General features: G+C 45.1%; 3 protein-coding genes across 19 annotated transcripts in view; 2 read left to right on the top strand and 1 right to left on the bottom strand.

Annotated features, from left to right (window-relative positions):
• man2c1 (mannosidase, alpha, class 2C, member 1) overlaps positions 1-4,166 on the top strand; it is a 65,891-nt gene extending 61,725 nt beyond the window's left edge. For both annotated transcript variants that reach the window (XM_029751987.1, XM_029751986.1), the window contains exons 24-26: positions 3,066-3,214; positions 3,541-3,644; positions 3,820-4,166. In XM_029751987.1, the coding sequence (XP_029607847.1) occupies positions 3,066-3,214; positions 3,541-3,644; positions 3,820-3,934 (368 nt within the window). In that variant the 3' untranslated portion in view covers positions 3,935-4,166. The remainder of the gene's footprint in view (positions 1-3,065; positions 3,215-3,540; positions 3,645-3,819) is intronic.
• Positions 4,167-9,406: 5,240 nt separating this feature from the next.
• Positions 9,407-19,424, bottom strand: neil1 (nei-like DNA glycosylase 1). Of its 16 annotated transcripts, XM_029751985.1 has the most exons (10): positions 19,313-19,419; positions 17,717-17,952; positions 17,320-17,568; positions 13,434-13,553; positions 12,976-13,150; positions 12,254-12,347; positions 10,236-10,357; positions 10,135-10,162; positions 9,938-10,008; positions 9,407-9,861 (listed from the first exon to the last, which is right to left on the bottom strand). In XM_029751985.1, the coding sequence occupies exons 1-10, from the start codon at positions 19,349-19,351 to the stop codon at positions 9,760-9,762; spliced, it is 1,236 nt and encodes a 411-aa protein (XP_029607845.1). In that variant the 5' UTR covers positions 19,352-19,419; the 3' UTR covers positions 9,407-9,759. The 16 variants fall into 16 exon arrangements, 10 of the variants coding, with proteins under 10 accessions (XP_029607845.1, XP_029607838.1, XP_029607841.1 ...); XR_003878045.1 differs by lacking the exons at positions 9,407-9,861; positions 9,938-10,008; positions 10,135-10,162; positions 10,236-10,357; positions 12,254-12,347 and adding exons at positions 13,714-13,848; positions 14,535-14,673; positions 14,748-16,333 and having other exon boundaries at positions 13,028-13,150; positions 13,434-13,632; positions 19,313-19,420; XR_003878046.1 differs by lacking the exons at positions 9,407-9,861; positions 9,938-10,008; positions 10,135-10,162; positions 10,236-10,357; positions 12,254-12,347 and adding exons at positions 13,741-13,848; positions 14,535-14,673; positions 14,748-16,333 and having other exon boundaries at positions 13,028-13,150; positions 13,434-13,632; positions 19,313-19,420.
• A 1,097-nt stretch (positions 19,425-20,521) lies between these two features.
• The window catches only part of sema7a (semaphorin 7A (JohnMiltonHagen blood group)), a 91,269-nt gene continuing 87,752 nt past the window's right edge, over positions 20,522-24,038 (top strand). Inside the window, exon 1 of the mRNA XM_029751974.1 lies at positions 20,522-21,779. Coding sequence (XP_029607834.1) covers positions 21,695-21,779 — 85 coding nt within the window. The 5' untranslated portion in view covers positions 20,522-21,694. The remainder of the gene's footprint in view (positions 21,780-24,038) is intronic.

The raw sequence follows: 24,038 nt of genomic DNA, 5'->3' as shown, positions 1-24,038 counted from the left end.
CAGCTTTTCACGGTGCCCCAGCTTTTCACCAGCTTTTCACGGTGTCCCAGCTTTTCACGGTGTCCCAGCTTTTCATGGTGTCCCAGCTTTTCACGGTGTCCCAGCTTTTCACCAGCTTTTCATGGTGTCCCAGCTTTTCACGGTGTCCCAGCTTTTCACCAGCTTTTCACGGTGTCCCAGCTTTTCACGGTGCCCCAGCTTTTCACCAGCTTTTCACGGTGTCCCAGCTTTTCACGGTGTCCCAGCTTTTCACGGTGTCCCAGCTTTTCACAGTGCCCCAGCTTTTCACGGTGTCCCAGCTTTTCACCAGCTTTTCACAGTGTCCCAGCTTTTCACCAGCTTTTCACGGTGTCCCAGCTTTTCACGGTGTCCCAGCTTTTCACGGTGTCCCAGCTTTTCACGGTGTCCCAGCTTTTCACGGTGTCCCAGCTTTTCACGGTGTCCCAGCTTTTCACGGTGTCCCAGCTTTTCACCAGCTTTTCACGGTGTCCCAGCTTTTCACGGTGTCCCAGCTTTTCATGGTGTCCCAGCTTTTCACGGTGTCCCAGCTTTTCACCAGCTTTTCATGGTGTCCCAGCTTTTCACGGTGTCCCAGCTTTTCACCAGCTTTTCACGGTGCCCCAGCTTTTCACCAGCTTTTCACAGTGTCCCAGCTTTTCACGGTGTCCCAGCTTTTCACGGTGTCCTCTGAACGCCAAATTACATGATGCAAGTGTGAGAGTTACATTAACTATGCGCTCCAACACCTGTCGCCAGGAATGTGCTGCGTTACGCACGCCTCTCTCCATCTCTGCGTCAATAGTGCCACTGAGCTTCCATTTGCTCATATACCAAACAGGCACCCATGTGAATCTGGGATGTCTCATGACATGCTATTTTGGATATTAGATGGTGCCAATCTCTCACCCAATTTCACCCACTCATCAGAGAAGAAAGGATCACTCCGATCTCCGAAACAGCCAGTATGTCACGACTCCCACCGAAGGTGGCTCCCCTTCCTGCTCGGGTGGCGCTTTGTGGTCGTCGTCACCGGCCTACTAGCTGCCACTGATTCCTTATTGTTTTCCTCCCTTTCTGTTATTGTTTGCACCTGTCCGTAGTTGGGTTGATTAGCGGGGCTATATGAGCTAGCTGGCCCGCCTGCTCTTTGTGCGGGATTGTTTCCTCTGTGTGTTGCTTGGGTAAGCGTTGTCTGTATTTTGTCCCCCTGTGTTTGGGGAACTTTCATTTTGTGTACGCTTAAGTTCGCATGTTGGGTTGGCAGGTGTTTTGCTTTTCGAGCATTAAAAGCTATAACCCTTCTCGCTGCTTCCTGCGTCTGTTTCCTCCTCCACTACGCCCCGAGCCTTACGCTCACAATACGCACAATCTAGCATGGCTGAATAACATAGCCATGTACGTGGTCATTTGATTCCAGCCTTGGTTGTAGTGGTATAATATGACTTGGGGGAAAAACACAGCCCTTCGTCATCTCTTGTGAATGGGACAGTGGGCTAACACGAGTCTAATGCAATAACATGCCGTTTAACTTCTGCATCCACTGCCCCCTGTCAGATGGATAGGTAAAAAGGCCATCTGTTCCACTTCCACCTGTTTCCTCAGCCGTCATGATTCTAGCCCCGCCCTGCTCCTCTTCCTCCCCGCCCGGCCCTGGGATAGCTTTTCCGGCCTGGCTTGTGCTCAGGGTCGTATCCGCCGATATCTGACAACCTGTATTCTCCTCTGTCAAAGTTGCTTCTTCTGGTACGATGGAACAGCTCGGCTTTGGCTCACTTGACCCGCTAAATGCTGCTGCTGGCGATGATAAACCTACAATCCTCTTCTGGTCCTGCTACATTGCTTGTTTTAGCAATGGCTGCACTTGGAACTACATTTGAAAAAGGGAATCTAATTTAACTCGTTTTGATAACTCCTTTGCTTTCTCATTTTTGGCCTTGCTCTTTTGGGCTCCACTTTTGTGTTGTTACATTTCTGATTTTTAAATCCGTAATTTTCTATTCTCGACTTTCTCTCTATTTATTTTTTGTCCGTTGTTGCAAGCCACATAATAAACAATATGTCTCACACTGGATAGGTGCAGTGTAATGTGTTGTTGTACAGGGTCAGCCATAGTAGTATGATAGGTGTTGTTGTACAGGGTCAGCCATAGTAGTATGATAGGTGGTGTTGTTTTACAGGGTCAGCCATAGTAGTATGATAGGTATTGTTGTACAGGGTCAGCCATAGTAGTATGATAGGTGTTGTTGTACAGGGTCAGCCATAGTAGTATGATAGGTGTTGTTTTTACAGGGTCAGCCATAGTAGTATGATAGGTGTTGTACAGGGTCAGCCATAGTAGTATGATAGGTGTTGTTGTACAGGGTCAGCCATAGTAGTATGATAGGTGTTGTACAGGGTCAGCCATAGTAGTATGATAGGTGTTGTACAGGGTCAGCCATAGTAGTATGATAGGTGTTGTACAGGGTCAGCCATAGTAGTATGATAGGTGGTGTTGTTTTACAGGGTCAGCCATAGTAGTATGATAGGTATTGTTGTACAGGGTCAGCCATAGTAGTATGATAGGTGTTGTTGTACAGGGTCAGCCATAGTAGTATGATAGGTGTTGTTTTTACAGGGTCAGCCATAGTAGTATGATAGGTGTTGTACAGGGTCAGCCATAGTAGTATGATAGGTGTTGTTGTACAGGGTCAGCCATAGTAGTATGATAGGTGTTGTACAGGGTCAGCCATAGTAGTATGATAGGTGTTGTACAGGGTCAGCCATAGTAGTATGATAGGTGTTGTACAGGGTCAGCCATAGTAGTATGATAGGTGTTGTTTCACAGGGTCAGCCATAGTAGTATGATAGGTGTTGTTGTACAGGGTCAGCCATAGTAGTATGATAGGTGGTGTTGTTGTACAGGGTCAGCCATAGTAGTACAGCACGCTGGAACAAATTAGCATTAAGTGCCTTGCTCAAGGGCGCAGACAGATTGTTCACCTTGTCGGCTTTGGGTATTCAAACCAGCGACCTTTCGGTTACTGGCTTAACTCTCTAACCGCTAGGCTAACTGATACCCCCTACAGGAACCTTCCAGGAAGCGTCAGTCATCCAGTGGGCCTACAACCTCAACAACCCTCTGAGGCTGATCGACCACGCCCCCGGCTTCCATACCGCATCCCGGAGCGCCTTCTCTGTCAGCGCTGCAGCCGTCATCCTAGAGACCATCAAACAGGTGGGCATCCTGCTCAGGAAGTCATCCGGTCTGGTTCTCCACGCCGCCTGTTTCATATATTCTGTGGTGTATCATAGCAGGTGGGGTGAGGTTAGACTAGGGGCCATTTCCTGGGAGGGTATCAACACTGGCTAGCTGACGGCTGAACGGCTGATGATGACAGAATGGGGCACTGCTTTACTGTAATACTTGATGCAACTTTTTTTTGGATTGAATTGCTTGTTCCATTGCTGATTCTTGGATTTCCTGACTATTTCTATCGTGACATTTCCGATGTATTTTAATTCGAAATAAACTCCCAACGGTCCTTTTTCTCTCACCGACAGGCGGAGGACAGGAAGGATGCTCTGGTACTACGTCTGTATGAGTCACATGGCAGCAGTGTCACTGCGTACCTCACTTCCTGCTTCCCCATCACAGAGGCTTGGCAGTGAGTACGACAGTTACCTTCATTCAGTTAGGGGCTTTAGACAGTTGTACTAAACCTCCCCTCTCCGTCACTGAGGCGTCTTCATGTTTGTGTAACTTTAAGTAGCTAAGTCTCTACAACCTGCTGTTGTTTTCAACCACTCAAACCCCCATCTTCTCATTCGTCCTCTCCTCAGCTGTGATCTACTGGAGCGAGTGGATCCCTCTCGCCCTGCACCAATCACAGCTTCCGGAATCTCTATCAGCTTCAATCCCTTCCAGATTGTGTCCCTTCTACTGTACCTGAAGTAAAATGGTTTGGGTGCTGGTCTGAACGTAATTTGTCCCTGTAAATTACGTTCGGCTTATAAAGGCTTCACGATGCCTTCATAAGCACTGCATAAATGTGTTACATAGTTATAGATGCTATGTCATGCTTTATAAATGTGGCATAACTGAAAATCAGCAATGTCAAATGTGTCATCGCCCACTGTGGAATATGATAAAAACGTGCTTTATAAAGGCTGACGTGTTGTTCTCTAAAGTGACGTTATGAGTCTGGTTTTAGCCATAATTACTTTTTGACTGTTAGTAGTGATGATTACAAATACTTTACTCAGTAAGGTCTCTTCCCACTAAGACTAACTCTGATTGGTTGATATCCCAGGCTTATATATGTGATGTGTGTTCAATAGCCTGGAGACGACGTGACACCAAGAAACACCTTGAGGAAAGCCCCCCAACCTAAAGAAACACCTTGAGGAAAGCCCCCCAACCTAAAGAAACACCTTGAGGAAAGCCCCCCAACCTAAAGAAACACCTTGAGGAAAGCCCCCCAACCTAAAGAAACACCTTGATGAAAGCCCCTAACCTACAGAAACACTGACCTTGATGAAAGCCCCTAACCTACGGAAATACTAACCTTGATGAAAGCCCCCCAACCTAAAGAAACACCTTGATGAAAGCCCCCAACCTATAGAAACACTGACCTTGATGAAAGCCCCTCAACCTAAAGAAACACCTTGATGAAAGCCCCCAACCTATAGAAACACTAACCTTGATGAAAGCCCCCCAACCTATAGAAACACTAACCTTGATGAAAGCCCCCCAACCTATAGAAACACTAACCTTGATGAAAGCCCCCCAACCTACAGAAACACTGACCTTGATGAAAGCCCCCAACCTACAGAAACACCTTGATGAAAGCCCCCAACCTACAGAAACACTAACCTTGATGAAAGCCCCCACCCTACAGAAACACCAACCTTGATGAAAGCCCCCAACCTATAGAAACACTGACCTTGATGAAAGCCCCCAACCTAAAGAAACACTAAATTGATGAAAGCCCCCAACCTATAGAAACACTGACCTTGATGAAAGCCCCCCAACCTATAGAAACACTAACCTTGATGAAAGCCCCCCAACCTATAGAAACACTAACCTTGATGAAAGCCCCTAACCTACAGAAACACTAACCTTGATGAAAGCCCCCTAACCTATAGAAACACTAACCTTGATGAAAGCCCCTAACCTACAGAAACACTAACCTTGATGAAAGCCCCTAACCTACAGAAACACTAACCTTGATGAAAGCTCCTAACCTTGATGAAAGCTCCTAACCTTGATGAAAGCCCCTAACCTTGATGAAAGCTCCTAACCTTGATGAAAGCTCCTAACCTTGATGAAAGCCCCTAACCTTGATGAAAGCCCCTAACCTTGATGAAAGCCCCTAACCTTGATGAAAGCCCCTAACCTTGATGAAAGCCCCTAACCTTGATGAAAGCCCCTAACCTTGATGAAAGCCCCTAACCTTGATGAAAGCCCCTAACCTTGATGAAAGCTCCTAACCTTGATGAAAGCTCCTAACCTTGATGAAAGCCCCTAACCTTGATGAAAGCCCCTAACCTTGATGAAAGCCCCTAACCTTGATGAAAGCTCCTAACCTTGATGAAAGCCCCTAACCTTGATGAAAGCTCCTAACCTTGATGAAAGCCCCTAACCTTGATGAAAGCCCCTAACCTTGATGAAAGCCCCTAACCTTGATGAAAGCCCCTAACCTTGATGAAAGCCCCTAACCTTGATGAAAGCCCCTAACCTTGATGAAAGCTCCTAACCTTGATGAAAGCCCCTAACCTTGATGAAAGCCCCTAACCTTGATGAAAGCCCCTAACCTTGATGAAAGCCCCTAACCTTGATGAAAGCTCCTAACCTTGATGAAAGCCCCTAACCTTGATGAAAGCCCCTAACCTTGATGAAAGCCCCTAACCTTGATGAAAGCCCCTAACCTTGATGAAAGCCCCTAACCTTGATGAAAGCTCCTAACCTTGATGAAAGCCCCTAACCTTGATGAAAGCCCCTAACCTTGATGAAAGCCCCTAACCTTGATGAAAGCCCCTAACCTTGATGAAAGCCCCTAACCTTGATGAAAGCCCCTAACCTTGATGAAAGCCCCTAACCTTGATGAAAGCTCCTAACCTTGATGAAAGCCCCTAACCTTGATGAAAGCCCCTAACCTTGATGAAAGCCCCTAACCTTGATGAAAGCCCCTAACCTTGATGAAAGCCCCTAACCTTGATGAAAGCCCCTAACCTTGATGAAAGCCCCTAACCTTAAAACTTCTCTACGTGGGACACTACCGTCCCGTCCCCGGTACACATTATTCAACAGCCAGTGAAAAATCAGAGCGCCAAATTCGAAAACAACAAAATGTCATAATTCAAATTTCTCAAACATACAACTATTTTACACCATTTTAAAGATAAACATCTCATTATTCCAACCACATTGTCCGATTTCAAAAAGGCTTTACGGCGAAAGCATAAAGTTAGATTATGTTAGGACAGCACATAGACAAAAAATTACACATAGCCATTTTCAATGCAAGAACAGGCGTCACCAAAAGCAGAAAACCAGCTAAAATTATGCATTAACCTTTGACAATCTTCATCAGATGACACTCCTAGGACATTATGTTAGACAATACATGCATTTTTTTGTTCTATCAAGTTCATATTTATATCCAAAACCCCCATTTTACATTGGCGCATGACGTTCAGAAAATGTATTTCCCCCAAAACCTGCCGGTGAAAGGGCACATCAATTTACAAAAATACTCATTATAAACGTTGATAAAATATTAAACTGTTATTCAAAGAATTATAGATTAACATCTCCTGAATGCAACCGCTTTGACAGATTTCAAAATAACTTCACGAGGAAAGCACACTGCAATAATCTGAGTACTGCGCTCAGAAAAATACATCAGGCAATTACAGATACCTGCCATTTTGGAGTCATCTAAATGCATAAATAGCATTAGAAATATTCACTTACCTTTGATAATCTTCATCAGAAGGCACTTCCAGGGATCCCAGGTCCACAATAAATGTTGTTTTGTTCGATAAAGTCCATAATTTATGTCGAAATATCTCCTTGTTGTTTGCGCGTTCAGTTAGCTACTCCAAGTGTAGGAAGCGCACGGAAAATGTCACGATGAAAAGTTTAAAAAAAGTTATATTTACGTTCATTCAAACATGTCAAACGTTGTATAGCATCAATCTTTAGGGCCTTTTTCAATTAGAACTTCAATAATATTCCAACCGGACGATTGCAATGTCTTGAAAAACGTTTTGGAATACAGCTACCTCCTCACGTGAACGAGCGTCAGATACCCATGTAATTTTCTGAGTCACCTACTTCCATGTCCTCTTGTTCGCTCTGTGTTCACCGCAAATGCCTCAAACAACTTTCTAAAGACTGTGAACATCTAGTGGAAGCCTTAGGAAGTGCAAAATGAGAGATTCCTTCGGTCATTCATAAGACATCTATAAAGACTATCGCATGATGCTATACATAATTTAAAGTCAGACCTCTTTGGTCATTCATAACACATTCATAAAGGCTTAATGATGTAAACTATCACTAACAGTTAAAACAAATAAACATTTAAAGACATGTTTAAACCATACATTTCCTTTTATTTGTATATTTTTAACATTACAAATACATTAAGTTTCATATAGTCCAGCAATGTAATTACATTGAACATTAGACTGTTCTGTGAATAATAGTGTAGCTTGTCCCTGAGCTGGTGGACCAATGGTTCTTGCCTCTCTTCCTGCTGGAGGCACTGCATGTTGGTTCCAACCTTAAAAGTAACAACAAAGAAAGTTAACAGGTCTGTTAGAAAATGCCTTTGTCCCACCATCTCGATAAGGTCTGTGCTGCACCAGGAACTCTAAATGGGGAGAAGGGAAACTCCTTTCAATTCATATTATTATACTCCTCTTTCGTTTACAAATCTCATGACGTGACTATGAGACGTGGCTGTATCTAGGTGGATGTGTATTTAACTGAGCCTGCTAGCTAGCAATTGTTGTGAAATTACAGACATTGGTTGAGGTAGCTACAGTATGTAATCTAACAAACAAACAAATCTAAATTACAATAAAGGTTAACTTACTTGTTTTTCGCGGTCCAGTGGGCATTTGATTTGTAAACCTATCACATGATCAGCGTCTTTTCAGCAACACTAAAAAAAAGTACTTCCAAAGTCTAAACATTTACATTTGTTCATATTTCAGTGACATTTGCATTAACCTCTACTGGATCGACGGTTAAGCTAACATAGGCTAATTTGATTAGCATGAGGTTATAAGTAACAAGAACATTTCCCAGGACATAGACATATCTGATATTGGCAGAAAGCTTAAATTCTTGTTAATCTAATTGCACTGTCCAATTTACAGTAGCTATTACAGTGAAAGAATACCATGTTATTGTTTGAGGAGAGTGCACAGTTATGAACTTGAAAATGTATTAATAAACCAATTAGGGACATTTGGGCAGTCTTGATACAACATTTAACAGAAATGCAATGGTTCATTGGATCAGTCTTAAACTTTGCACATTCAATGCTGCCATCTAGTGGCCAAAATGAAAATTGCACCTAATTACCACCTATTTGCCTCTAGCATTTCAAAGATGGGAAAAAAAGCATGATTTTTTCTTTGTATTATATTCTCCTACATTAATTTCACATTTCCACAAACTTCAAAGTGTTTCCTTTCAAATGCTATCAAGAATATTCATATCCTTACTTCAGGTCCTGAGCTACAGGCAGTTAGATTTGGGTATGTCATTTTAGGAGAACGTGTGTGATCCTTGAGGGTTTTAATATTTATTTCCTAGGTCATATAAATGCCCCCAATGCAAATCAATGTATATGGAATACATGTCCAAAGAAAACAGAATTTGTGGAAAAAACAGCATTTGTTCAAAATTTAAATCACATTTTAAAAAAAGGCCTACCAATATGTTCTGCACTTTAGTGTCAACCTGAAGCACAGCATTGTGGGGGAAGTTCAGGTCAGGTACAAATTGGCCGTACACCAAAGAGGTTGGGCTTTTCTAGAAACGTTTCAGCTTTTATCCAAAGCGACTTAAGTCATGCATGAATAAAATGTTTACGCATGGGTGGTCCCGGGAATCGATCCCAATATCCTGGTGTTGCAATGCTGTACCAAAATGCATGAACGGCTATAAATCCTTTATGAAGGTTTGTCAGTTATGTCACATTTAAGAACCCTTTATAAAGCATGACAGTTACAGCTGATTTGTAACACGTTTAATGTAGTGTTTAAGCTGCATGTAATTTAAAGCAGGACCCCATGCATTTTTTTTTCTTCATATTTCAAAAGGAAGGACTTTTTTTGGAATGTTGAAATAAGTAAATAAATGATTTATATTCCTTTGCATCACAAAGCACTCAAAGCAAGCAGCCCAAAATTATATCAAACGTTTATTACATGGTACAAAAAAGGGGATTTCTTTTGCATAGGACAGTTTGTTTTTAAAAAAATGGCCCCGTTCAGTAATAGCTCTATGCCTACAGGTACTTTGCTTGTTCTACTTGGCAGCTTCTGAATTGAAAGCAAAGAAAATACACAATATTCTGTCTGGCTCGGTTCCTGGTCCCACTCCACGTTTGTGGGGCTGGAACACGGAGGGATTCATAATCATTACAAAATCACACGATGCAGGCAATGTTGAAGGACAAATTATCAAAAAGCTTTACAGCTTATCAACTCCAGCACTGGTCTCTGTGCTGGTGCTCTTCTGCTGAGGCGTGTTTACTTTCACTTCCTCCTTCCTGCCCGTCTCTGAGGGACTTCCTTTTTCTGCACCGTTTCCTTTCTGTATTTTGGCTTCATCGTGCTCTCCGAGCGGGCCTTCTTTACCTGATGAGGGATGAGATGGGAGGCGTGCTCATGTTTTTTTACCGTACAGTTAAAGTAGCAAACAATCCCAACTCACCTTTTTTCCCCCTGTATAATCACGGTCATCCTCTTTCTTCACGGTCATCTTTGCTTTGGGAGATTTGGCATCTAGAGGATGAGAAGAGGCCATCAACCCAATGAATTTGACTGGTATTACTAATGCATTCTATACCGTGAGACTGTTGGGATTGTGGAAGGGCTTCTCTTCTGTTTTAGGCTCTGCTACTGCCTCACCTTTAGGAGCCATGGGACCTGGGTCTCCCTGAAACCAGACAAAACAATCATTACATGAGCTGTCTAAAAGGCGGACAGTGTGTGTGTGTGTGTGCGCTCACCTTGAACCACATAGTCCTGCCATTGTGATCTCTTATGGACTTCATCCCGTCCACACAGTAACACTGGAGCCACGATTTAAAGCCAGTGTAGTCCATTTTCTCTGGGTCGTAACCTTTACCACCTGATCACAATACATGAATAAAATATAGCCTTATTCTCTCTGGGCCGTAACCATGAATAAAATATAGCCTTATTCTCTCTGGGCCGTAACCGTGAATAAAATATAGCCTTATTCTCTGGGTCGTAACTGTGAATAAAATATAGCCTTATTCTCTGGGTCGTAACCGTTACCACCTAAAACCAGTCATACAGGGAAGGGATCCTAGAAATAGAAGAATAGCCTGAACGGAACAGTTCTATTCAAAAAGACAGGAAATGAGTAAGGCTCTGAAACATTGTATTCTATAGAAAAGAGTTTGTGGTTTATACGCACATCCTTAAAACAAATAGGTGCTAATGAAGAATACTAGTATAGAACAATAAGGCCCCCTGATGTCTGGTGAGGAAGCCCTCAGTCCAGCCTCTCTCAGCCTATTGTACCGATCCTGTGCAGGCCCCCTGATGTCTGGTGAGGACCTGCCTTACAACAGGCCTACAAGCCCTCAGTCAGGCTTCAGGCGTCACCCCCCTCTCAGCCTATTGCGGACAGTCTGAGCACTGATGGAGGGATTGTGTGTTCCTGGTGTAACTCGGCCAGTTGTTGTTGCCATCCTGTACCTGTCCCGCAGGTGTGATGTTCGGATGTACCGATCCTGTGCAGGTGTTGTTACACGTGGTCTGCCACTGCGAGGACGATCAGCTGTCCGTCCTGTCTTGCTGTCTTAGGCGTCTCACAGTACAGACATTGCAATTTATTGCCCTGGCTACATCTGCAGTCCTCATGCCTCCTTGCAGCATGCCTAAGGCACGTTCACGCAGATGACCAGGGACCCTGGGCATCTTTATTTTGGTGTTTTTTCAGAGTCAGTAGAAAGGCCTCTTTAGTGTCCTAAGTTCATCACTGTGACCTTAATTGCCTATCGTCTGTAAGCTGTTAGTTCCACAGGTGTATGTTCATTAATTGTTTATGGTTCATTGAACAAGCATGGGGAAACAGTGTTTAAACCCTTTACAATGAAAATCTGTGAAGTTATTTGGATTTTTACAAATTATCTTTAAAAGACAGGGTCCTGAAAAAGGGACGTTTCTTTTTTTGCTGAGTTTATATATATGCCCATCTCATTGATATCGCCATCCACCATGCGTCATGTGCGTAATGGTCATGTGAGGTGGGATGTGAACACTCGGTGTGTTTGACCTGACGAAGATCCATTTCTGATTAAAACGTTGTCAATAAAGCAGTGAATTGGGAGGCTTCTTGTTCTTTAACTGTATATCACAAACCAACATTAAACAACCTACAAAAACAGCGAGGAAGCGTAAGCTTTACCACCTAATAAAAGTCGTCATACAGAGGGAACGCCAGTCTTTCCTCTGGGATTGTTATTTGCCGTGGCGGTCAGCACTGGTGATTTCTTAAAAGGACATTAAAAACAGCAAACTGTCTGTGAATAACATGACAAACTATAAAACCGCAACAACAACAAAAAAGATCCGGCGGCTGAATTTAGTTGATAATCCCTGCTGTGGGAAGGAAGCATGGAGCTGAAACAATAGATGTCAGAACAGGAAATAAAAACGAAATTACAGTAAACTTGAGGTCACTATGACTTCTACATTACCAATCTCTTTCCTTTGTCCAAGAGCTGTTGATTCATAATGTTACTGGGTTGGTGGTCACGTAAAATGTCTAGTGTGTGTGTCTGTCAGGAAATTGAGACTTGTAAATAGGTGGGTTTAACAAGCCAGTTAAGGTAATTTTTATGAGAGATTATTCCAGTTCAGTTATAACACAGCCAGCAGTGATATTGCACTCAACAGCAAAATTATAATGGAGAAAACAGCAGAGAGCCATAATACAGCGGAGCGATACTGTACACAACTCGATAGTTAAATGGAAAACTGTATATTACTGTACCTAACTTGATGACCTCAAGAGGTACTGTGTGACAGAGACTGAGCAGGTCAATAGTCTCACTCTCATCCTCCTTCACAGCAGCTCTGTCTGAGATCTAATCAACACAGGAAACAGTAGTTAGTTGAATATGAATAACAGAAAGACTACCGCGGAGCAGCGTGCCATCGGCTATACCGCTATCAGCTATACCGCTATCAGCTATACCGCTATCAGCTATACCGCGTAGCAGCGCGCCATCAGCTATACCGCTATCAGCTATACCGCGGAGCAGCATGCTATCAGCTATACCGCCACCGGCTATACCGCGGAGCAGCGCGCCACCGGCCTGTGTGTAGTAGCATGTTATCAGCTATACGTAGCATGTTATCAGCTATACGTAGCATGCTATCAGCTATACGTAGCATGCTATCAGCTATACGTAGCATGCTATCAGCTATACGTAGCCTGCTATCAGCTATACGTAGCCTGCTATCAGCTATACGTAGCATGCTATCAGCTATACGTAGCCTGCTATCAGCTATACGTAGCCTGCTATCAGCTATACGTAGCCTGCTATCAGCTATACGTAGCATGCTATCAGCTAGACTGTGTAGTAAAGGGTTCTTTGCCTTGGGATCTTCTCCTTCAATGAAAAGCGAGGGAAGTATAGAAGACACAATGAATTGGGAAAGAGCCAGGGAGTGAAACATGCAATGGTCAGTGAGCCTGGCCTGCCCTCTCACTTCTCTGTCTGTGACCTCCTCTTTGACCTCCTCTTTGACCTTGTCTGTGACCTTGTCTGTGACCTCAGTGTCTGTGACCTCCACTTTAACAACTGACTTCCGGTCCTCGTCAGACAGATGTGTTTGAAGTCCTTCCAGAACCGTCCGAGCCTTCACAAAGGGAGCGATGTTTAATCTAAAAGAACGAAAGAAAGAGTAAACTCAATTAACGCTCATATCAAAAGAAGGTCTGTTTCTCACAAGACAAGGACGAAGAATTCTAGGGAATTTTCAATTCATCTGAGAAGGAAAGAAATGTCCTAGCTGGAAAATGTGCTTGTATACAACAATGGTGTTGTTAGATTTGTTTTTGACTCACAATAGCTGACAACACATGGTTCTAATAGTAAAACGATATCATAGTCTAAATCCCGTGTTAATAACATAGACGTTGGGGTAGTGTGATTGATGTGGGTCACCTGAAGAGGATCTCTGCTCTCAGGTAGTTGCCAACGCCGTTAAAGTACTTCTGGTTCAAAAGAGCCTCACAGATGGGCCGGTCGAACGCTCTGTCGGACATGTGGGACAGGACATTCTCCCTGGAACAGAAACGATGTACAGCAAACAGTGGTCATATAGTCACATCCTCTACGAAGTGTACCACCTGAACCCTGAAACCTCGGGTCGCCATCTGAACCCTGAAACCTCGGGTCGCCATCTGAACCCTGAAACCTCGGGTCGCCACCTGAACCCTGAAACCTCGGGTCGCCATCTGAACCCTGAAACCTCGGGTCGCCATCTGAACCCTGAAACCTTGGGTCGCCATCTGAACCCTGAAACCTCGGGTCGCCACCTGAACCCTGAAACCTCGGGTCGCCACCTGAACCCTGAAACCTCGGGTCGCCATCTGAACCCTGAAACCTCGGGTCGCCATCTGAACCCTGAAACCTCGGGTCGCCACCTGAACCCTGAAACCTCGGGTCGCCACCTGAACCCTGAAACCTCGGGTCGCCACCTGAACCCTGAAACCTCGGGTCGCCACCTGAACCCTGAAACCTCGGGTCGCCACCTGAACCCTGAGACCTCGGGTCGCCACCTGAACCCTGAGACCTCGGGTCGCCACCTGAACCCTGAGACCTCGGGTCGCCACCTGAACCCTGAGACCTCGGGTCGCCACCTGAACCCTGAGACCTCGGGTCGCCACCTGAACCCTGAAACCTCGGGTCGCCACCTGAACCCTGAAACCTCGGGTCGCCACCTGAACCCTGAAACCTCGGGTCGCCACCTGAACCCTGAAACCTCGGGTCGCCACCTGAACCCTGAAACCTTGGGTCGCCATCTGGTTTCCACCTGAACCCTGAAACCTCGGGTCGCCATCTGAACCCTGAAACCTCGGGTCGCCATCTGAACCCTGAAACCTCGGGTCGCCACCTGAACCCTGAAACCTCGGGTCGCCACCTGAACCCTGAAACCTCGGGTCGCCACCTGAACCCTGAAACCTCGGGTCGCCACCTGAACCCTGAAACCTCGGGTCGCCACCTGAACCCTGAAACCTCGGGTCGCCACCTGAACCCTGAAACCTTGGGTCGCCATCTGGTTTCCACCTGAACCCTGAAACCTTGGGTCGCCATCCGAACCCTGAAATCTCGGGTCGCCATCTGAACCCTGAAACCTCGGGTCGCCATCTGAACCCTGAAACCTCGGGTCGCCACCTGAACCCTGAAATCTCGGGTCGCCACCTGAACCCTGAAACCTCGGGTCGCCACCTGAACCCTGAAACCTCGGGTCGCCACCTGAAACCTCGGGTCGCCACCTGAACCCTGAAACCTCGGGTCGCCACCTGAACCCTGAAACCTCGGGTCGCCACCTGAACCCTGAAACCTCGGGTCGCCACCTGAACCCTGAAACCTCGGGTCGCCACCTGAACCCTGAGACCTCGGGTCGCCACCTGAACCCTGAGACCTCGGGTCGCCACCTGAACCCTGAGACCTCGGGTCGCCACCTGAACCCTGAAACCTCGGGTCGCCACCTGAACCCTGAAACCTCGGGTCGCCACCTGAACCCTGAAACCTCGGGTCGCCACCTGAACCCTGAAACCTCGGGTCGCCACCTGAACCCTGAGACCTTGGGTCGCCATCTGGTTTCCACCTGAACCCTGAAACCTCGGGTCGCCACCTGAACCCTGAAACCTTGGGTCGCCATCTGGTTTCCACCTGAACCCTGAAACCTTGGGTCGCCATCCGAACCCTGAAACCTCGGGTCGCCATCTGAACCCTGAAACCTCGGGTCGCCACCTGAACCCTGAAACCTCGGGTCGCCACCTGAACCCTGAAACCTTGGGTCGCCATCTGGTTTCCACCTGAACCCTGAAACCTCGGGTCGCCATCTGAACCCTGAAACCTCGGGTCGCCATCTGAACCCTGAAACCTCGGGTCGCCATCTGAACCCTGAAACCTCGGGTCGCCACCTGAACCCTGAAACCTCGGGTCGCCACCTGAACCCTGAAACCTCGGGTCGCCACCTGAACCCTGAAACCTCGGGTCGCCACCTGAACCCTGAAACCTTGGGTCGCCATCTGGTTTCCACCTGAACCCTGAAACCTTGGGTCGCCATCCGAACCCTGAAATCTCGGGTCGCCATCTGAACCCTGAAACCTCGGGTCGCCACCTGAACCCTGAAACCTCGGGTCGCCACCTGAACCCTGAAACCTCGGGTCGCCACCTGAAACCTCGGGTCGCCACCTGAACCCTGAAACCTCGGGTCGCCATCTGGTTTCCACCTGAACCCTGAAACCTTGGGTCGCCATCTGGTTTCCACCTGAACCCTGAAACCTTGGGTCGCCATCTGAACCCTGAAACCTCGGGTCGCCATCTCCATCTGAACCCTGAAACCTCGGGTCGCCATCTGAACCCTGAAACCTCGGGTCGCCATCTGAACCCTGAAACCTCGGGTCGCCATCTGAACCCTGAAACCTCGGGTCGCCATCTGAACCCTGAAACCTCGGGTCGCCATCTGAACCCTGAAACCTCGGGTCGCCATCTGGTTTCCACCTGAACCCTGAAACCTCGGGTCGCCATCTGAACCCTGAAACCTCGGGTCGCCATCTGAACCCTGAAACCTCGGGTCGCCATCTGAACCCTGAAACCTCGGGTCGCCGTCTGAACCCTGAAACCTCGGGTCGCCGTCTGAACCCTGAAACCTCGGGTCGCCGTCTGAACCCTGAAACCTCGGGTCGCCGTCTGAACCCTGAAACCTCGGGTCGCCGTCTGAACCCTGAAACCTTGGGTCGCCCTCTGAACCCTGAAACCTCGGGTCGCCGTCTGAACCCTGAAACCTCGGGTCGCCATCTGAACCCTGAAACCTTGGGTCGCCATCTGAACTGATGGTGGGAGGATTAAACAAGAACGGGTGATTTAGAGAAGACGGTTTAATGTTGATGTTTGGCACTATACCCCTGTTATTCTAACATTATCTAATCCCAAGGGATCTGTAGCCACTAGACCCCTGTTGTTATTCTAATATCTAATCCCAAGGGATCTGTAGCCACTAGACCCCTGTTGTTGTTCTAATATCTAATCCCAAGGGATCTGTAGCCACTAGACCCCTGTTGTTATTCTAATATTTAATTCCAAGGGATCTGTAGCCACTAGACCCCTGTTGTTATTCTAATATCTAATCCCAAGGGATCTGTAGCCACGACACCTCTGTTGTTATTCTAATATCTAATCCCAAGGGATCTGTAGCCACTAGACCCCTGTTGTTATTCTAATAGTATCTAATCCCAAGGGATCTGTAGCCACTAGACCCCTGTTGTTATTCTAATAGCATCTAATCCCAAGGGATCTGTAGCCACTAGACCCCTGTTGTTGTTCTAATAGCATCTAATCCCAAGGGATCTGTAGCCACTAGACCCCTGTTGTTATTCTAATAGCATCTAATCCTAAGGGATCTGTAGCCACTAGACCCCCGTAGTTATTCTAATATCTAATCCCAAGGGATCTGTAGCCACTAGACCCCTGTTGTTGTTCTAATATTATCTAATCACAAAGGATCTGTAGCCACTAGACCCCTGTTGTTATTCTAATAGCATCTAATCCCAAGGGATCTGTAGCTACTAGACCCCTGTTGTTATTCTAATATCTAATCCCAAGGGATCTGTAGCCACTAGACCCCTGTTGTTATTCTAATATCTAATCCCAAGGGATCTGTAGCCACTAGACCCCTGTTGTTATTCTAATATCTAATCCCAAGGGATCTGTAGCCACTAGACCCCTGTTGTTATTCTAATATCTAATCCCAAGGGATCTGTAGCCACTAGACCCCTGTTGTTATTCTAATATCTAATCCCAAAGGATCTGTAGCCACCTGAAGCTCAGGTACTCAAACATGATACAGGGCCCTCGGTTGGGTTGCCAGGTCCCGTTGGGTTGCCAGCTGCCAAAACGGCGTGTGTCCACAAAGCTCAGTACCCTACGGGGCTTCTCATTGGTGTAGAACCGCAGGTGGGAATGTTTAGGAAGCTCCGCCTCCGTGGTGAAACGGAAGAATCCAGACATCCCGAAACGGAAGACGATGTCCATGGTCCCGATCTGGATGGTCTGACCTGCCTTCACCCTGACAATATAATACAATTGTACTTAAATTGTCCATCTTTCAAAGTAACTTTGTATTTTTGATCCACCACCACCACCACAAAAAAACAGTAACCTTGAACCAGTAACCTTGTGGCGATTATTCCGCCTCTAACTTCTAGGTTACCTACCGCCTGCATCTCCCCAGGGAAGAGTCACTCTTCTGGGGGGTTAGAGTGAGGCGGACCTCCTTGCCTCTGGAGGTGGCGACGATGGTGTAAGCCGGGCAGGAGAAGGAGACCTCTGGGTTCTTACTGACCTCAGATTTTTTTACTGGGCCGGTGAAGACCACCCCCTCACACATCCTGTTGACAAACAGACTGGCCAAGTGTAACTCTGGACCCTCAGGCATGGCGGTGATGTGGTTCTGAAGAAGGGATAGACAGATGGAGAGGGACAGGGGATAGAGGGGGACAGGGGTAGGAGAGGGAAAGGAGACACAGCGGGACAAAGAGAGACAGGGGCAGAGACAGAAACGGGACAAATCGAGAGGGAAAGGGGGGGATAGAGAGGGGGACATAGGGCCAGATAGAGAAGGACAAGGGGGCCAGATAGAGAAGGACAAGGGGGCCAGATAGAGAAGGACAAGGGGGCCAGATAGAGAAGGACAAGGGGGCCAGATAGAGAAGGACAAGGGGACCAGATAGAGAAGGACAAGGGGGCCAGATAGAGAAGGACAAGGGGGCCAGATAGAGAAGGACAAGGGGACCAGATAGAGAAGGACAAGGGGGCCAGATAGAGAAGGACAAGGGGGCCAGATAGAGAAGGACAAGGGGACCAGATAGAGAAGGACAAGGGGGGGGGGGGGCAGATAGAGAAACACAAGGGGGCCAGATAGAGAAGGACAAGGGGGCCAGATAGAGAAGGACAAGGGGGGGGGGGGGCAGATAGAGAAACACAAGGGGGCCAGATAGAGAAGGACAAGGGGGCCAGATAGAGAAGGACAAGGGGGCCAGATAGAGAAGGACAAGGGGGGGGGCAGATAGAGAACAACAAGGGGACCAGATAGAGAAGGACAAGGGGGGGCCAGATAGAGAAGGACAAGGGGGCCAGATAGAGAAGGACAAGGGGGGGCCAGATAGAGAAGGACAAGGGGGCCAGATAGAGAAGGACAAGGGGGGGCCAGATAGAGAAGGACAAGGGGGCCAGATAGAGAAGGACAAGGGGGGGCCAGATAGAGAAGGACAAGGGGGCCAGATAGAGAAGGACAAGGGGGCCAGATAGAGAAGGACAAGGGGGGGCCAGATAGAGAAGGACAAGGGGACCAGATAGAGAAGGACAAGGGGACCAGATAGAGAACATGAATCAGTCTCTACACGCACTATGGGCGGATCAACTATGTAACCAAAGTCGATGTATCTGTGATGTAACGTTAGTTAGTTAACTAGGTAGCTAACTTTCACAGTTTTTTCAATTAACAGTGTTGACATGTCTTGCAATTTGTAACAGGCGAGAACTAATTTACGGGTAACTTGCATGCAAAGCTATATACAAAAGTTACTGCTAACATGCATGAATGGACATGAGCTAACAGGCACATGGATGTTACCAAACAACAAGTTATATAACGTCGTAGTGCGGTCACTAAATTACATAGCGAGGTACGGTATTTGAAGAACACCACTAACTTACACACGTTGGTGTTGGACATGCTATACAATTATAAAATGATGTTTCCCAGTTTATTATCAATGAACAATGTTTCTAAGGAATATTTCTTGTTTTACCTGTGTGCTGCTCCCAGGAACAGCGAGGGGAATTGACATCAACACACCAACAGAGTGAACATGCTTAGTCGACCAGCAGCAGAATTACATAGCGAGCCCAATGGCACATGGGACTTGTAGTTCTACATCACAACCTTATTAATCAAATTAGGGTCAATTGTAAACGTTTTAGAAAGACATGTTTAAATATACAAAAACATTAGTTCATTTCAAAAATTGTAATTATTTTTTCAAGGAAAAACATAAAACAGATGTAGACATGAGAAATACATGATCATATTATTAACAATCATCCACGTAAAAGCAGCCAAGCCGTAGAGGTACTGAACTAGCAGACCTGGACCCTGTCTCACTGAACGAGGAGCCAAGACGTAGTGGTACTGAACAAGCAGACCTGGACCCTGTCTCACTGAACCAGCAGACCTGGACCCTGTCTCACTGAACCAGCCAAGACCTCCAACAATTGTTTATTTACGGCCTGAATTTCCCCACGACATGGACATTTTGTCTGAGATGGCAAAATCGTGGCATATTAGTGCATTCAACACAACTGGGAACTCAGAAAAATACGTGGTCAAATCATGATCTCTGCAACTGGAAACACTTATCTCCCTCACTAGCTTTAAGCACCAGCTGTCAGAGCAGCTCACAGATCACTGCACCTGTATATAGTCCATCTATAATTTAGCCCAAACAACTACCTCTTCCCCTACTGTATTTAGTTATGTTGCTCCTTTGCACCTCATTATTTCTATTTCTACGTTGCACTTTCTTCCACTACAAATCTACCATTCCAGTGTTTTACTTGCTATATTGTATTTACTTTGCCACGATGGCCTTTTTTGCCTTTACCTCCCTTATCTCACCTCATTTGCTCACATTGTACATAGACTTATTTTTCTACTGTATTATTGACTGTATATGTGTTTTACTCCATGTGTAACTCTGTGTTTTTGTATGTTGTCGAACTGCTTTACTTTATCTTGGCCAGGTAGCAATTGTAAATGAGAACTTGTTCTCAACTTGCCTACCTGGTTAAATAAAGGACTTGTTCTCAACTTGCCTACCTGGTTAAATAAAGGACTTGTTCTCAACTAGCCTACCTGGTTAAATAAAGGTGAAATAAATAAATAAAATGACATCAGTGATCTTCAGGTCGGAAAGTCTGAGCTCTAGAAAGATGCCAGAGTTCCCGAGTTGGAATTCTGAGTTGTTTGACAGTTCAAAATGATTTCCCCAGTCTGAGCTAGTTTTTTACTGAGTTCCCAGTTGTCTTGAACGCACCGAAGTCCGAGATTTCCGAGTTCCCAGTTGTTTTGAACGCGGCATAAGATGGTTAAAATCATACAGTCTATGCATCGTCTCCTCTTGCCCAGATTCTGGTTCAATGTGTAGCTAGTTAGCTAAACCTTACTCTTTTTAGCCAAAGTGCTGTTTTCGGAAAGAACACTTTAATTCAAAGATGGTGGATAAATAAAATGGTTTACTCAGGCCGTTTACCAATGAACAAAAATGTTCAAGGTTCCTGTCTGTATGGGTGGGCATTTCCTCTCTCATGTGAGCATGCTTTCTGTTCCTCCATGATATCTGGCTTCCAGCTGGCTCTGGTCTATTTATACGCTCAGTTATTGGGGCGAAGCTCCCTTCACAAATCAAACAGTAATTCATCTAAGAACTCGTTTTCATTGGGAATGCAGATAAAGCGTTTTTTTTAATCAAAATCAATCAGCCATCTATAGCGTTTCATTTCTTGATTTAAGTCTTATCCAGACGGATCTATCAAACACTCTGCTGTATAGCTAACTAGTAATGGCAGGCAACAACATATGGCTCACCTTGTCGAAATAAAACCAAGATAGAAATATACGTTTTTTTTAATATATTTTAGTAGTAACGTTTAGATTTGTAAAGTGATGGTAGTTATTTTAGAAGTATATATATATTTTTTAAATGTATTTTAGCAGTAACGTTAAGATTTGTAAAGTACTGGTAGTTATTTTAAAAGTGTTTTTATTTTTTATTAGCATTAACGTTTAGATTTGTAAAGTGATGGTAGTTATTTTAGAAGTGTATATATATATTTTTAAATATATTTTAGCAGTAACGTTTAGATTTGTAAAGTGATCGTAGTCGGGACAAAAACGTTGAACCCGGAGTGAAGAGAGGCGGATTACAAGCACCACACACGGAGTTGTGTACACCGTCAGCGCTGAATCCGTTATTTCCCCCCAGTGTATGCGACAAACGCAGAGGAGACCGGACCGGACGGACGGCAACGGATTTTCAAATATCCACGTTCATCAAACGCAGTGAGACGACACCGTCGTCATGGCGACACCGATGAATTGTTCAGAGTAATTTGACCAGCGACTCAAAGCGAACATGAAATTGCTTGTTTTTCTTGCTTTGATCCATTTTCCATTTAGCCGAGGTGTGAGGGATATACCGAGACTCGTCTTGAGACAAGGTAAAAATACATGTATTACTGTGACCTGCTGTACACTGCACTTGCTCTTTAACTGTAACCATTTTTGCGACGAAGGCTACCCAAGTCTGATTCAAAGTGTCAGTAATATAATAATAATAATATTGTATTACCGTTGTAAAGCGATTTTCATTATACAATAAATATCTCTAAGTGCACAAAAAAATCTAAACATTTTTAATTAAAAAAAATATATATATATATCGAACCATATAATAAAAGCAACAATCAAAGTCTAGGAGGAAGGGTAGAAAGATCAAGATGAGTCCTAAGCCAATGTGTCTAACCCCTTTTAAACAATGTGTTTGAGCTACTAAACTTAATTGGGGCTGAGCTCGAGCTTTTATTTGTGAGACAAGAGCAGATCCCTAACTGGCCCAGGTCTTAAATAAAACAAATAAAAAAAAACATCTTTAGATTCAAACTATTACAAGTTATCTATGGAAAGCTGAGACTCACAAACACTTAATATGTTCTGATCTATGACGCGCAGAAAGTCCACACGAGTCTTTAGAAAGTAAGCGGTCCATCTACATAGAAGATCCCAGGAGATAGTGTCTATAATACTGTAAGGGGTCCATTTACATAGAAGACCACAGGAGATAGTGTCTATAATACTGTAAGGGGTCCATCTATATAGAAGACCACAGGAGATCACAGGAGATAGTGTCTATAATACTGTAAGGGGTCCATCTACATAGAAGACCACAGGAGATAGTGTCTATAATACTGTAAGGGGTCCATCTATATAGAAGACCACAGGAGATCACAGGAGATAGTGTCTATAATACTGTAAGGGGTCCATCTACATAGAAGACCACAGGAGATAGTGTCTATAATACTGTAAGGGGTCCATCTACATAGAAGACCACAGGAGATAGTGTCTATAATACTGTAAGGGGTCCATCTACATAGAAGACCACAGGAGATAGTGTCTATAATACTGTAAGGGGTCCATCTATATAGAAGACCACAGGAGATCACAGGAGATAGTGTCTATAATACTGTAAAGGGTTCTTCTACATAGAAGACCATAGGAGATCCCAGGACATAGTGTCTATATTACTGTAATAAGCTCGCATAGTTGCTGTCCCAAACTCCACACAGTTTTCACTGACTAGTTGGATATTATTTTCCCACTGGGAAAACAATTTCTGTACTTACAGTATTCATATACATTAATTTTTATCCGGTTTTTACTCTGGCTGACCTTATTTTTTAACTATTGATATTTGTCAATAAAACTCATGAATGCAACTGTTTATGTCAAATCGTTTTGTGGTCTACATATAGCCCTGGTTATCCTGAAAGAAACTGGTAAAACACTTCATTGTGAGGCGAAATATAAGGGCTGAACAATGCAGATAAATGAAAGTAAGATAAATGAAAAGCAGATTTTTTGCTGGGGTCTTGGGACTGATAGGGTTAAGGTCTACTTTAACCCTCTAGAGTTGATGTCCGCACCACTCCGGAAAATCTAATTAGCATAATAAAAACACCCCATTAAAAATCTGTCATGTTAAGCTAGAGAGAGAGATATCTATCCAGCACATCCGCCGATGTCGCACTTCCTGACAGAGCTAGAGGTGTGTTTGTCAGACCGTGAGACATCCGAAAAATCGGTCTTCTCACAAAATTGTCTGTAGCGTCCGAACGGCTCACACAATATTATGAGGGAGGGGAGGGAGAGAATTAGTGTCACGTCTGTCGTGGAAGAGAGAATGGGACCAAGGCGCAGCGTGCTCAACATATTTATTATAACAATGAGAACACCACGGAAAAACAATAAACAAACTAACGACAGGAAGAGAGCCGCAGGCTCAACAAAAGCAGTGCTCACAAACAACATCCCACAAGTGGCAAACAAAACACACACCTATTTATAGGACTCCCAATCAGAGGCAACTAGAAACACCTGCCTCCAATTGAGAGTCCAGCACCCAACCTACACATAGATAACTATCCTAGAACATACACATAGAAATACAAACATAGACCAGTGACCAAAAAACCCCGTAATACATAAATAAACTACCCCCTGCCACGTCCTGACCAAACTACAATTACAAAATATCCTCTATACTGGTCAGGACGAGACAATTAGAGGGAGAATACTTAAATTCACACAGGACACCGGATAAGACAAGATAAATACTCCAGAAATAACAGACTGACCCTAGCCCCCCAACACATAAACTACTGCAGCATAAATACTGAAGGCTGAGACAGGAGGGTTTGGGA

Source organism: Salmo trutta, chromosome 4 (assembly GCF_901001165.1).
Source record: "Salmo trutta chromosome 4, fSalTru1.1, whole genome shotgun sequence".
Taxonomy (NCBI): Eukaryota; Metazoa; Chordata; class Actinopteri; order Salmoniformes; family Salmonidae; genus Salmo; species Salmo trutta.
Note: the sequence above shows the minus strand (reverse complement) of the source record. Positions and strands in the feature narration are given on the sequence as shown.